Below are 16,508 nucleotides of genomic sequence, written 5' to 3' on the forward strand. Positions count from 1 at the left end.
TGATTAGCCTGGTTCTCGGCTTAGTGTGAACTAGTATTCTACTAAGCCAGGAGTCAAAGTAGCTGGGAACTAGACTATCTGTTGATACCCCACCAAATAAAGATTCCTTTTTCTCAAAAACTATCGACATTTATTTCTTGAGACAATTGCCTACGTCAAAACTCAATTTCTGTATTGTTCAATTAGTACAATATTGATGTCGTGATTTCAATGAAAGTAATACTGAAACTTCTTATCATCCTTGAAGATATCTCTAAGTGCCAGTTCAGAAATTCTTTGAAAATCGCTTGCCCACAATGGTCTGTATCTGTGAAACCAAACTCTTTATTTTTGCTACATATTCATTTCGCTTGGCTGCCTTGCTATCTTTGATCACAGTTATGAAAGAGTCGGTTAATTTAAGGTCATTTATGTTACATACACAATAACATTTTTAACAGTGTTTATGGATCAACTGAAGTGAGTTCACCCGACATTTGACCAGGCTGCTAGATTTTAAGTATGTAGGATTTGCGTGCCTTTTACCTTTTTTTGTATTCCATCTCCTCTATTTGATTCAAAAGACATACTTAACATGATAATACAAAGGAGGCCAGCTTTTAATTCAGTGCAACAATACAACAAATACTTCCGCAAGTCAGCTATCAAAAGATGGTTGGCACTTAATTAGGCTCTTAGAGAAATGCTTGTGGACATAGCTGTTACGGTAGATTGACACATTTTAAGTTTAAATACACATTGCATTTATTATGATTATGCTTAAGTGGAACTAAAAGATAGAATTAAAGCACAAATTTCACTTAATAAAAATTATCTAATTGGTATTTAAATATAAATGTACTGCCTACACAAGGCGTGAGTGACATTTTCATTGATCAAAATTTCCTTGAATATCTTTAAATACGGTGTACTACAAATGTCGTTAGGAAAGATAATGTAACCGATTATATGACTTCTTTCTAAAAGTTGATAATTTCAAAATGTTGGTTAAAATTTCAAAGTCATAACTACCATTTTCGACCATAAAATGAGTGATACATCAATGTTTCAGTTACCAATTCTGATCACAATTTTTTCCAAAAATAGGGATCAATTTTTTGGCTGGAATTTTCTGGTCTTAAAAAAATGGGATTCACGCCTGACCCCACGTTATAAGTGGGTTCCGAGTTATCAGGGCACAAGTTATCAAGGAAGTGGTGTAGAAAGCATATTTCTGATTTTGATTAGGTTGTATCTGAAAAGTTTCAAGATCCATGTGGTAGGCTTAGTTCTAGTTTAAATTAGGCAAAATACAAAAAGCTTCATGATCCAGGTAGAATGTATATTTCTATTTTAAATTAGGTAATATGTGAGAAAGTTCAAGATCTAGATAAAAAGCATATTTCTATTTTAAATTAGGCAATATGCGAAAAGCTTCAGGATCAAGGCAGAAAATATATTTCAACTTTAAAGTAGGCAATATGTGAAAAGTTTCAGGATCCAGTTAAAAGGCATATTTCTATTTTAAATTTGGCAATATATGAAATGCATCAGGATCCAGGTAGAAAAAATATTTTGATTTTAAATTAGGTAGAAGGGATATGTTTATTTTAAATCAGTCACTGAAAAGGTTCAGGATCTAATAGAAAGCATATTTCTATTTTAAGTTAGGTAGTCTCTGAGAAGTTTCTGGATCAATGTAGAGGGTATATTTCTATTGTAAATTAGGAAAAAGCCTCAAGATCTAGACAGAAGGCATTAGGTAGTGTGCAAAAAGCTTCCAGATCTCCAATGGCAGACCAATGAAGTTGCTCTGGTTTGAATTTGGGGTCAATATGCTACTTAAAATATGATATTCAATCTCACTGATTTTGCGTGACGGTAAATTCTCCCTCTTTTAGGTTTGGTTTGGTGAGTTTAACACCATGTTTCAGCACATTATAGGTTATATATTGTGGCCAGAATATTTGGTGGAGGAAGAACTGGGAAAATCCCTTGGAAGAAATACCAACCCAGAAAATTTACTTGCAGGCTTTTTCACATACCCACAATGGCCGAGTGGAAACTCAAACCCAGGCAGACATGGGTGAGATGTCAGTGTTTAAATCACAAATCTATGTGACAAAAATGATTCATTCTCTTTTAGGCATGAATTGAGTCTATGAGAAATATTTTGATGTCATATCTCTCTCTTTTATGCAGGTGAATCACAAGTCAATGAGAAATATATGATTGATGCCATATTCTCTTTTAGATGTGAATAGCAAGAGTCTATGAGAAATAATTGATTGAAGGCTTGATGCAACTCATTACTTACTTGAAACCAGACTTTTTCACGACATAATTTGGAGTCGGGCCAAACAGGTTTGTAGAATCTTGCCATGACAGTCCCAATGCTGGCTAGAAAGATCCAAGCAACAATCATCAGGGATCCTGCAATAGGATGAATAAATCAGTATCTATCTGTGTACAATTCTCACCCAAACATGTACAGTATAGACCCAATCATAGGGGATCCTGCAATAGGATGAATACATCAGTATCTACCTGTGCACAGTTCTCACCCAAACATGTACAGTATAGACCCAATCATCAGGGATCCTGCAATAGGATGAATACATCAGCATCTACCCATGTATAATTCTCACCCAAACATGTACAGTATAGACCCAATCATAGGGGATCCTGCAATAGGATGAATACATCAGTGTCTATATGTGTACAATTCTCACCCAAACATGTACAGTATAGACCCAATCATCAGGGATCCTGCAATAGGATGAATACATCAGTATCTAACTGTGTACAATTCTCACCCAAACATGTACAGTATAGACCCAATCATAAGGGATCCTGCAATAGGATGAATACATCAGCATCTACCCATGTACAATTCTCACCCAAACATGTACAGTATAGACCCAATCATCAGGGATCCTGCAATAGGATGAATACATCAGTATCTAACTGTGTACAATTCTCACCCAAACATGTACAGTATAGACCCAATCATCAGGGATCCTGCAATAGGATGAATACATCAGTGTCTATCTGTGTACAATTCTCACCCAAACATGTACAGTACAGACCCAATCATCTGGGATCCTGCAACAGGATGAATACATCAGTATCTACCTGTATACAATTCTCACCCAAACATGTAAAGTATAGACCCATTCATAAGGGATCCTGCAATAGAATAAATACATCAGTATCTACCTGTGTACAATTCTCACCCAAACATGTACCGAATAGACCCAATCATAAGGAACCCTGCAACAGGATAAGTACATCTGCATCTACTGGAGTACATTTCTCACCAAAATAGGTACAGTATAGACTCTGATGTATGCTGGTCTATATGCATCCATGAATCACCTTCTCCAAAATAAGAGTGCAATCTCTAATTGGCAATCCTAGTTCCATTTTTCTATTCAATATATTTGTATTATAATGCTCTTCAATTGTGACTAAAGTGTGACCATATCAAAGAATATATGAAGTCACACATGACAAGGTAGCTTAGATGGTAAAGCACAAAATCTCATAATCAAAAGACTACTGCTTTTATACACCCAAGATCAGTGATTAATTTCCACTTATTGATTATTAGTTAAATAACAAAATAAAGTGAAAAAAATCCCTGGTTTGTTCCTTAAGAAAATAAAAATGTTATTCAATTTTTTTCAAAATTCCCTCTGCTTTCGATTACATTTCATACTGTCACCTAGAAGGTGATAAACATCTGTATGCATAATGTGTCCCAGTATAGGGCAACCTCACTAACAACACAGGATACATATATAGCTCCCTTGAACAGCCTTATAGTGAGGTAACACCATACAATGTACCCCAGTATAAGGAGACCTCACCATTGATACAGTACACAATTACGAATTCCTTGATTGGTATTATAGTGAAAGACTATTATATAATTTACCCCAATATAAGACAACATCACATATAACATGGTACACTTTAATGGCCCCCTTGAGCAGTGCTATAGTGAGGGACCACTGTATAATATACCCCAGCATAAGAAAACCTTACCTATAACATGATACATTTTTATGGCCCCCCTTGAACAGTGCTATAGTGTGGGACAACTATATAATGTACAATACAACAAAACACCTCACCTATAACAATACATTTGTATGCCTCCCTTGAACAGTGCTTTTGGGAGGGACCACTGTATAATTTACCCCAGTATAACACAACTTTACCTACAACATAAAACATTTGTATGCCTCCCTTGAACAGTGCTATTGGGAGGGACTACTGTATAATTTAACCTGGTATAACACAACTTTACCTATAACATAATACATTTTATGGCTCCCTTGAACAGTGTTATAGTGAGCGATCACTTTATGAACAATGATAATATTTCATTAGTGGATTTGGGGGTGAGTGTTGAGCATGTTGAGCCCATGATCAAAGCAAAGCTGGAAAATATATGACCTTGGTCATAAGGTCATAAGGTCAAAAAGTTGAGCAAGTATGTTAGTTTCATAATAATTCTTCCAATGAATTAACAAAATATCAAGAAATTTGGGAAATAATAGTAGATACAAAATCTGGAACCAAATTCTTAATTCTTAATTTTCTATGACTGTGGTCATGACCCCAAGAACTATGCATGTCACCAAATGAATTGCTTCAACTCCATAATGATCCATGCAGCTTTATGAACAAATTCCCATGGATTTAGGAAACATAGACAAATTTTAAAAAAGTTGAACCAAAACCTTAAAGCATATATTCTATGACTGAAACCTTAACACAAATTTTCTATTACTGTTACCTTGAGTCCCATTGTGTCAAGTGAGTGTGTCACAGAATGATTTGGCTTAGCTTCATAATGGTTAATGCCACAAATAATGAGACTCTGCCTCGGGATTTTGGAAATATTTGGAAAACAAAAGGTTTAACTTAAACCATAACTGTTGATGGCTTGATGCCCACAGATGGTGCTGGAAGAGTGCCTGCTATAATCCTGATGCCTACTAATATGGACTCAACAAAAGTCAAGAATACATTATGATCACATGATACTTAAACAAAAGTATTATGTAATTAGATATTTTAATGACAATAATTATTATGAAAAATAAATTAATTTTCTTTCATTTTGGGCTTAGAGTTGAGGAATTACAGGTGGTAAAAGATAAAAAAGAACAAATTACATGCAAAGAGAGAAAAGATGGGGATTTTGTAAAGAGTTGTATGTACACAGTACGTGCAATTTAAATATTCTTCGTCTTTAACCTTGTAATCTAAATTTACTTTGCACTCAACATCTTGTGCAACCATGCCTGGTTGCTTAGTCATAGACTCTCCTACTCAAACTCAGATTTTATCATCTAGTCAGTCCTTTGATGCTAGCAAATTAAATGTTACAATTGTGAGTCAAGCCTGAGTTATCATAACCTCCAGGCTAGATTCCTTACCATGAGCCTGAGGTATCATAACCTCCAGGCTGGATTCCTTCCCATGAGCCTGAGTTATCATAACCTGCAGGCTGGATTCCTTCCCATTAGTCTGAGTTATCATAACCTCCAGGCTAGATTCCTTCCCATGAGTCTGTTTCTCACACTGATTCAACAGTAATGAAGTCTGCTGAATAACTTGTCACTGCTTGTCTTTCCACTGCACAAACAGTAAAATAAGTAGTTTGTATACTTCAAGCCTCTTTTTTGTTGTTTGTTACTCCTTCTTCTTGTAATTAAAAACAGAAAAGCTTGCATCTTGCTGGCCCAGTTGGATAACGCTATGCTTAAACAGCCTGTGGTAGGTACCTTATGTCTGGCATAATATATGCTGTGCACATAAACGATGGTGTAATTTGTCTTCATAATGTGCCAGCAGATCCAAGCATTTGCTAGGCACATAAACGATCGTGTAATTTGTCTTCATAATGTGCCAGCAGATCCAAGTATTTGCTAGGCACATAAACGATCGTGTAATTTGTCTTCATAATGTGCCAGCAGATCCAAGTATTTGCTAGGCACATAAACGATCGTGTAATTTGTCTTCATAATGTGCCAGCAGATCCTAGTATTTGCTAGGCACATAAACTACTGAGAATACTAATGAGGCTTAAGTGATACTAATTTACATGAGGCATCAGAAAATAACATCAGAAATGCTGATAATAATGGCCCTATTTACTACAATATACCTACTTTCATAATTATCTATATATTTTTTACATTTTCTTCTTTATATGTCGTAGTAGAATTTACACTAACATCTGAAATATTAACTGATGAAAAATGATCTATTCTTGTGGTTTCCTCTTCAAAGAATTTCTACTTTTGTTTCAAGTACATGTAGTATGATAACCGAAACAATATCCAAGGGAAATAACTATCAGGTCTAACCATTTACCTAAAATTTCAGTTGCCTCATCTATACCATCAAACTTGCCTGAAAGGATATTCTTCGTTACTAAAACCATAAAGCTTGTCACTATTATCAGCAAAGCAATACAAACTATATTTGGTACATGAGAAAATGAACGTAAAATGTCAAAAACATGGAAGTACATTCGTCCATCGAAGCCAAAAATATAAATTTAACAAACAGCGAAGACTATGATCTGCTAATCTATTATGGTAAGGGGTATGAGCTATTTGCAGTTGGCTGTATTTTATAAATAAGTTATGCCTGATCATGTAATAATAATTTATTTCAAGCATTTATTAGCCAGATTTAAGGCAAAGGTAACAGATGAAAGATAAAAATAAATTAGATTAAAGATCATAATAATAAATTGCATACTGGTATCCTGCAATTCATTTTTCTTGAATACATATACATATTCAGATTTTTGCAACAAAGCATAATCTACTTTCACATATACTGTACTAATTATTCTCTTTATTAGATTTTGTTTGTAGCATAGAGGTATTCGGGAGGGGGGGGGTCTTCAAGTAAAACAGTGCTGCTTTGTTAGACTGCCTTTCACTTTGTTGGACTGCCCTTCGCAACTTTATAATAAAAAAGGCTGACTACAATGATACCAGCTGGTTCATGTGATGTAAACAGAGCAGTGTAGCCATCAATGATAGCATGGTTCAACAAAACTGGGTGTAAATCAATCAAAATTCTTTCAGCCCTTTTTGACTGAAATGACAAATGATGTGAAGTGCTGCATTCAGTGACCTCTGGAGTTTGGATGGCTTTGCCCCATGAAATATTGTCATGGTTTGCCTGTACATGTTGCTCAGTCTCCATACACTACTAAATGTATGGTCATAAATCTGATATGTGTATTCACCTTTATCAGTTATACTAGCACTCATATAAAAGCAAATTGTGGTACAATTTGGGAAGAAGTGTTACCATGTACTTTGTGGGATGAAGTGTTACCATGTACAATGTGGGAAGAAGTGTTACAATGTACATTGTGGGAAGAAGTGTTACCATGTACAGTTTGGGAAGAAGTGTTACCATGTAAAACATGGGAAGATGTATTATCATGTACAATGTGGGAAGAAGTGCTACCATGTAAAACATGCGCAGTTATGTTACCATGTACAATGTGGGAAGATGTGTTACCATGTACAATGTGGGAAGATGTGTTACCATGTACATTGTGGGAAGAAGTGTTACCATGTAAAACATGGGCAGATTATGTTACCATGTACAATGTGGGAAGATGCATTACCATGTACAATGTGGGAAGAAAATGTTACCATGTACAATGTGGGAAGATATGTTACCATGTACAATGTGGGAAGATGTGTCACCATGTACAATGTGGGAAGAAAATGTTACCATGTACAATGTGGGAAGAAAATGTTATCATGTACCATGTTGGAAGAAAATGTTACCATGTACCATGTTGGAAGAAAATGTTACCATGTACCATGTTGGAAGAAAATGTTATCATGTACAATGTGGGAAGAAGTGTTACCATGTACAATGTGGGAAGATGTGTTACCATGTACAATGTGTGAAGAAAATGTTACCATGTACAATGTGGGAAGAAGTGTTGCTATGTACAATGTGGGAAGAAGTGTTACCATGTACAATGTGGGAAGACGTGTTACCATGTACATTGTGGGAAGAAATGTTACCATGTAAAACATGGGAAGATGTGTTACCATGCACAATATGGGAAGAAAATGTTACCATGTACCATGTGGGAAAGAAATGTTATCATCTAAAATGTGGGAAGAAAGTGTTACCATGCACAATCTTGGAAGATGTGTTACCATGTACAATGTGGTAAGAAATGTTACCATGTACAATGTGTGAAGAAAATGTTACCATGTACATTGTGGGAAGAAGTGTTACCATGTACATTGTGGGAAGAAATGTTACCATGTACCATGTGGGAAAAAAATGTTATCATCTACAGTGTGGGAAGAAGTGTTACCATGCACAATCTTGGAAGAAGTGTTACCATGTACAATATGGGAGGAAGTGTTACTATGTACATTGTGGGAAGAAATGTTACCATGTAAAACATGGGAAGATGTGTTACCATGCACAATATGGGAAGAAAATGTTACCATGTACCATGTGGGAAAAAATGTTATCATCTAAAATGTGGGAAGAAAGTGTTACCATGCACAATCTTGGAAGATGTGTTACCATGTACAATGTGGTAAGAAATGTTACCATGTACAATGTGTGAAGAAAATGTTACCATGTACATTGTGGGAAGAAGTGTTACCATGTACATTGTGGGAAGAAATGTTACCATGTACCATGTGGGAAAAAAATGTTATCATCTACAGTGTGGGAAGAAGTGTTACCATGCACAATCTTGGAAGAAGTGTTACCATGTACAATATGGGAGGAAGTGTTACCATGTACATTGTGGGAAGAAATGTTACCATGTAAAACATGGGAAGATGTGTTACCATGCACAATATGGGAAGAAAATGTTACCATGTACCATGTGGGAAAAAAATGTTATCATCTAAAATGTGGGAAGAAAGTGTTACCATGCACAATCTTGGAAGATGTGTTACCATGTACAATGTGGTAAGAAATGTTACCATGTACAATATGTGAAGAAAATGTTACCATGTACACTGTGGGAAGAAGTGTTACCATGTACATTGTGGGAAGAAATGTTACCATGTACCATGTGGGAAAAAAATGTTATCATCTACAATGTGGGAAGAAGTGTTACCATGCACAATCTTGGAAGATGTGTTACCATGTACAATGTGGGAAGAAGTGTTACCATGTACATTGTGGAAAGAAATGTTACCATGTAAAACATGGGAAGATGTGTTACCATGCACAATATGGGAAGAAAATATTACCATGTACCATGTGGGAAAAACTGTTATCATCTACAATGTGGGAAGAAAATGTTACCATGTAAATTGTGGGAAGAAGTGTTACCATGTACACTGTGGGAAGAAGTGTTACCATGTAAAACATGGGAAGATGTGTTACCATGTACAATATGGGGAAAAAAATGTTACCAAAATTGTACCATGTGGGAAGAAGTGTTACCATGTACAATGTGGGAAGAAAATGTTACCATGTACCATGTGAAAAGAAAATGTTACCATGTACCATGTTGGAAGAAAATGTTATCATGTACAATGTGGGAAGAAGTGTTACCATGTACAATGTGGAAAGATGTGTTACCATGTAGAATATGGGAAGAAGTGTTACCATGTACAATGTGGGAAGAAGTGTTACCATGTACAATGTGGGAAGAAGTGTTACCATGTACAATGTGGAAAGATGTGTTACCATGTAGAATATGGGAAGAAGTGTTACCATGTACAATGTGGGAAGAAGTGTTACCATGTACAATGTGGGAAGAAGTGTTACCATGTACAATGTGGAAAGATGTGTTACCATGTACAATGTGGGAAGAAGTGTTACCATGTACAATTTGAGAAGTATTACCATATACAATATGGGAAGATGTGTTACCAATTGTGCAATGTGGGAAGAAGTGTTTCCATGTACATTGTGGGAAGAAATGTTACCATGTACAATGTGGGAAGAAGTGTTACCATGTAAAACATAGGCAGATATGTTACCACATACAATGTGGGAAGAAGTGTTACCATGTACAATTTGTGAAGAAGTGCTACCATATACAAGATGGGAAGAAGTGTTAACATGTACATTGTTGGAAGAAGTGTTACCATGTACAATTTGGGAAGAAGTGTTACCATATACAATGTGGGAAGAAGTTCTTACCACATTCCTCCATGACAAGTCCATGCTTGATGATAAGCTCACGCCTAGTTTTAAATAATTTGGTCCATGTTTAATTAAGGAAGCTTTTAATAACAGTAAGCCCACCCCACCCACCTCTTGTTAAAGTATACAAGGCAAATGCCTTCTCTCCATTGTCATGGCTATTCAAAAGGAGAATTAATTGAGCTGACATATATAGTCTGATATAATGCACTTTAAGACCTTACCGTGGACCTTGGCCAAATCCACCTCTGTATTGGAATCTTTTGGTGCTGTGAGGTCATTGACGGACTGAAGATCTACCTTCCTGTCAGATATCTTTGGCTGAATGGTATGCTGTTTCTTGGCAGCTAAAATAATGAAAATACTTATAAAAAACATGAAACAAATCATGTGAAGAAAAATATATCCATTCACAATAATGTAATAAAGTCAAGAAATGTGTTGCATGTTTCAGATGTGAAATTTATTTTCCTGTTTATTAAAAGGTGGATGCAAGATAACACATAAAATTGTTAATTCTGTTTCACTCAATACCAGCATGGTTGGACATGTAGGTAGTTTCACTTTATGTAATACAATTATATCTCACCATAATTTCGGTGCTCATGGGAGCAAAAAGAGTACTATGTGATAGATGAAGTTGGATGTTATGTATAGAATTACTATTATATAATGTAATGGAAGCCATGATATTCTGATCTTATAAAAAGGACAGTTATACAGAGTTAGCTTAGAGAGAAGGTTCACTATCTATAACAATTTTTAAATTATTAAAAATTTAAACAATCTTACATTTAAATTTACACTGGCATCACTTACATGACAGTAGTGTGTCCTTTGTCTTGCTATAAAAATCTGCTTATGTAGAATCAACAATAATTTTGACAAAGACTTCGGTTACCTCTATTTTGCCTTCTACCATCTAAGTGGATATCAGAATGTTTCCTAATGAGCAAAAATATATGGTCCCAATTAGAGATGAATTGAATAACTCAGGATTCAAATCAGAAAGCTATTTTCAAATAGTCAAATCAAAACTTTATTATTTTTTTAAATGCAAACAAGGTGAAATTCAAACAATGAAATGATGAATTTGTCAACAAAGGACAACTTAAAATCTGCTAAATCACTTGAAATTCAGATTCCCACTTATAAGGTAACACTAATGTCAAAATTCTGAATAGTCACTTTGCTCATAACATTGCCGTTTCTATTTCACTGTCATTCAGGCAATCTTGAAAAGACAACATGCAATATGGCACACAATTTTTTATATATCTACATTATGTGTATTATTTTCATAATAATAGTTTCTGTAAGGGTCATTTAGTTAACAACATTTTTAATCCTAATATCCTATAATTGTGGTATGCACTTTAAAGATGAGTCATGTATAGTTCATAAATTGTTTTATTCATAATATTACAAGGTTGAAATGTTCCATAATTCAAGTAAACAACACATGATCCTACAAGGACATAAGTTCTGGTGAAAGAATAGGCTGACCAAATTTCCTCTCTGTGTGTGTCTGTGTGTGTGTGTGTGTGATTTCAATTTTAAAATGGCTTTAACAATTTTCTGTCATATCACCACAACATCTGCAGTGAGGCAGTTTATAGTGATGTATAGCACTGGGGCATCATGCTGCAGACATGTAGCATTAAGTCCTACCTGGTCACATTATCCTGACACCAGGTCGATCAGTCCTAACATGAACCTTTTAATGCTGAGCAACTAACGTAGCAGCTGTTAGTATCAATTTTATAAGTCTTTGGTATGACTCGGCCGGGTTTCAAACCTGCAACCTCACGCATCTGAGGCAGATGCTCTAACCACTAGACCATCATAGCAGTCACCAAATTTTCTCATTAGCCAATGTAAATCAGCTCATATGTTTACTTCTAAAGTGATTTCGAGATACCAGATGATTCATTCACAGCATGATATCACATTCTCACTATTGCATAATGGCAGTCTATATAAGAGAATGAATTCTTATAATTGGACATTCTTAGTAGTACCGTATTTCATATAATTTTTCATACATGAAAAAATAATTATTAATTTCAGTGTACGAAAAATTATGTAAAATAAATAATTATGATTTTTGTGGTACTGACCGTGTAAGAAAAATAAAGGGATCATACCCAGACAAGTTCTAAGGAACACACGATAATTGACAACCCAATGGTACTAACGTACAAAATAAATGTATATTTTCTGTCTCATTCTGCTCTCAGCTCAGGAATCTAATTACAATAAAAATAAAAGTACTCAAAATGTTTGTTGTTGTTAGTGAATGAGAGAGAGACTCAGAGAGAGAGAGAGAGATGGTTTGAACATGTATTAGTTATGGGTATTATTTATTGGTAAATTTTACGCAGTGATACGAGTCCACATTGTCAAGAAATTAAGTGGAACTTGTATTTTTACAGCAACAATAACCTCATTATCAAATCACAATACAAAAATAAAGAACCTGAAATCACATTTTAGGTAATGTGTGTGAGCATGTATGTCTGTGTGCGAGAGAGATGAAACAAAATATTGTCAGTGTACAAGACCGTATTTATTCAGGGCTATTTTTTTCCATAGCTTTTGCGAAGAGACAAAAGATTATTTCAGTTACCCAACGATTGTGATAATCCTCATGTACTATGACCCTACTATATTCCATTATCAATTAACACTGCTAAATCAACAATTCATTCTTATTTTAATTATGATATATATTGTCACAACAACCACATGGCTATGCAGTGTTATTTACATGGTAATTAAACATACTTAGTACTTTGGTTTTTCCAGTTGAAACCAGATAGAGGGCAAGAATCAACAGAAGAGGTCAAATTAGTGAGGCTGCCAGTAGGAAAATGAGGCTCTCTTTATGGAAATGAAAATCTGTCAAGGTGCTATTGAAGCCATTGTCCATAGAGCAGATGTTGTAAGGACAAGCGATCATATGCATTACATGTTATTCAAACTCGTCAATAAAGATAGCAATAAAAGGGTATATTGTATATTAGATTTGCAATAAATTTTAATTATATCCAAGTCAAAACAGTACAAGCACTTAAAAGATAGTATACGTATATATACAAATCGATTTAACAGAGTCCGTGACTTTCAAATTTACAATAGAAAATGACAAGGTTTTTATATTTTATTTTTGCATGACTATAATGAAACAATAAGATCAATTGATCAATGGTCTGGGTCTTCACTTTAGCATGTATTGAGATATAATTTCCATTGGATAAGAAAACATTAAAGGGCATCCAAACTCATTTTAAAATGCACATGGTGTTTTGTTATGGTGATGGACTTAATAAGGAGAACTAATGATAATATTTGACAATACGTTCTGTGAAGACCTTTGTCCATTTGTTAATAAATACAAGTAGATTTTGTATGTCTGTGTGCTAGAGACCAACAGGTATCAGTGATCTTGACAATAATCAAGCTTATGCATCAATCTTTGTATTTTCTCACCAACAATATTAATTTTTATAAAAACAAAATGGCAATATGGTATTTGTTATCTTTTTCGCAAACGTAAATCTTCTAAGCAGAAATTTTACGTCCAATAATTTAATGGATTTTTCTAAAAATACAAAGTGATATGTACAAAAAAATATGATACATTTAAATAATTATTGTTTTGATAACTGGATTGTGTATGAAAAATTAAAGGGTGTGACAAAATACATGAAATACGGTACTATTAATATTAGAAAATTTATTCACTTAGAGGTTTTCTTTTTTTAAATCATTTGTTGAAATTAAAGTGCTCTAACAATCACTTAAAGACTATTTGGACATATAATAGCTGTATGGAATTACTGTGAAATCATTTTAAGACATTTGAATTATTAGCTGTATTGGAATTACCATGAATACATTTAAAGACATTTTGGGATTATATCATAGTGATTAATTTTGTACTGTTGACAAATCAGTGCATTGCTTACTATCATTCGGAGTACCTTTGTAACTCATTCGGATTACTCAAAACTATTGGAACTGATAGAATATTTAGTAGTTAGGATTTCATTCACCATACTGTAAGTTTTTTTATTCTTTCACTTTGTATTTTAGGGAAATAAAAATAATATTTTCAGTTAAATAAACTTGTTGGTTTTGCTCTTGTTACTTATTAAAACCATAGAGTCTCAACAAAAGAACATGGTATAGAATCGGGGTCATATATGTAAGTCAACAAAGCCATTGCATATCAATCAATGTATCCAAATTTAATTTAATTAAATTAGTCACATGTTTTATTTTGATTGTGAACAAATCACTTCCTAGAAAAATATTTCAAACTGTCCGTACATTTGACTGAAATAGATATCCAGAGTTACTGCCTTTCTTTGCATAAAGTCTGTCTCCAGCGCAGTACAAACATTTTCAGCCACAATATGATTTTTAATAAACAGAGAAATAGCAAAGCACAGGATTCATTTAATTATTAGTCTTAATCTAAAAGAACCTTTACTCAAGACATCAAACTGTCATTTAATTAGATTTAGATGACTGAGTCACAGTGCTTTCAATACAAATTGCAAAGGAGTGGGGCAGAGCTAAATACATCTCTAAGCTCACATGAAACATATCCAGTTCCCCTTAAATGTTATGTTTGTTTGTCCTACAACTGACATATACGTATCATCTGAATTTGCTTTAATAGCATTTCAAACTCGACATAAAAAAGCGAGAAATGTCAAAATGTCAGCCATTCAAATTTTTCCTCTATCTGATCAAAGTAAAATACTGGCATCATTATGCATTTATGCATAGGGTTTGATGGCATATTAGCACAATCATGGCTACTGATTAAAAGTTAGGTTTCAAACATGTATGGTAACTGAAGCATGTAACTTAAGAAAGATAAACTCTTACAAACAGACGTGAACATGTAGCCCTATAGAATCAAAGATAAAAGGTACAGATGTTAAACAATTTTAATAGGCATGAATAATACAATAAAAGTTAAAAGTAAAACATAATCCTCAAAGTTAAGGGTCAAAATCTTTTAAATAAACTGCCTTCTTTTTAAAACATCCAAGAATTTCTATCTTGGTACATCATCAAAATCCATTGAGTTCACATAAAAACACATATAGCATGTGCTCCAGTCAAGGTTCACCCTTCTGGAGGCATGCATGGGTCAGGTATGTATGTCCTACATGCAAGCCCTACCACATGTAGAAAAACATGCTGATTATATAATAATTTAAACCATGATATGGAATGTTCCATTTAGAAACAGGTAAATGCATTGCACCTTTGGCTGCTATATCTACCCTTTCATTGTCCAAAATACCAATGTACCACTTCGTTGTCCATAATACCAATGTACCCTTTCGTTGTCCATAATAACAATGTATCCTTTCATTCTCCATAATATCAATATACCTTTTCATTGTCCATAATAACAATGTACCATTTCATTGTCCATAATTCAAATGTACCATTTCATTGTCCATAATCTGAATGTAACATTTCATTGTCCATAATACCAATGTACTCTTTCACTGTCTATAATCCCAATGTACCCTTTCATTGTCTATAATGCCAATGTACCCTTTCATTGTCCATAATACCAATGTACTCTTTCATTGTCTATAATACCAATGTACTCTTTCATTGTCTATAATGCCAATGTACTCTTTCATTGTTGATAATGCCAATGTACTCTTTCATTGTCTATAATACCAATTTACTCTTTCATTGTCGATAAAGCCAATGTACCCTTTCATTGTCGATAATGCCAATGTACCCTTTCATTGTCTATAATGCCAATGTACCCTTTCATTGTCTATAATGCCAATGTATTCTTTCATTGTCTATAATGCCAATGTACCCTTTCATTGTCCATAATACCAATGTACTCTTTCATGGTCTATAATGCCAATGTACTCTTTCATTGTCTATAATGCCAATGTACCCTTTCATTGTCTATAATGCCAATGTACCCTTTCATTGTCTATAATGCCAATGTACCCTTTCATTGTCTATAATGCCAATGTACTCTTTCATTGTCTATAAAGCCACTGTACCCTTTCATTGTCTATAATGCCAATGTACCCTTTCATTGTCTATAATGCCAATGTACCCTTTCATTGTCTATAATGCCAATGTACCCTTTCATTGTCCTTAACCAATGTACCCTTACATTGTCCTTAACCAATAACCCTTTCCTTGTCTTTAATACAATATATCATTTTATTGCCCTTAATCCCAATGTACCCTTTCATTGCCCTTAATATTGATTACCCTTCCATTGCCCATAATAACACTGTGGCAGGGTAGCCATCAGTATAGAATACCTT

General features: G+C 34.3%; 1 protein-coding gene across 1 annotated transcript in view; it reads right to left on the reverse strand.

Annotated features, from left to right (window-relative positions):
- The window catches only part of LOC149784933 (ferric reductase 1-like), a 103,235-nt gene that overhangs the window by 52,048 nt on the left and 34,679 nt on the right, over nucleotides 1-16,508 (reverse strand). Inside the window, exons 9-10 of the mRNA XM_089978564.1 lie at nucleotides 10,398-10,520; nucleotides 2,297-2,412 (exon numbers count right to left, since the gene is read on the reverse strand). Of these exons, the coding sequence (XP_089834690.1) occupies nucleotides 2,297-2,412; nucleotides 10,398-10,520 (239 nt within the window). The remainder of the gene's footprint in view (nucleotides 1-2,296; nucleotides 2,413-10,397; nucleotides 10,521-16,508) is intronic.

This window comes from Sinohyriopsis cumingii, chromosome 13, assembly GCF_028554795.1.
Source record: "Sinohyriopsis cumingii isolate HCF-2022 chromosome 13, ASM2855479v2, whole genome shotgun sequence".
NCBI lineage: Eukaryota > Metazoa > Mollusca > Bivalvia > Unionida > Unionidae > Sinohyriopsis > Sinohyriopsis cumingii.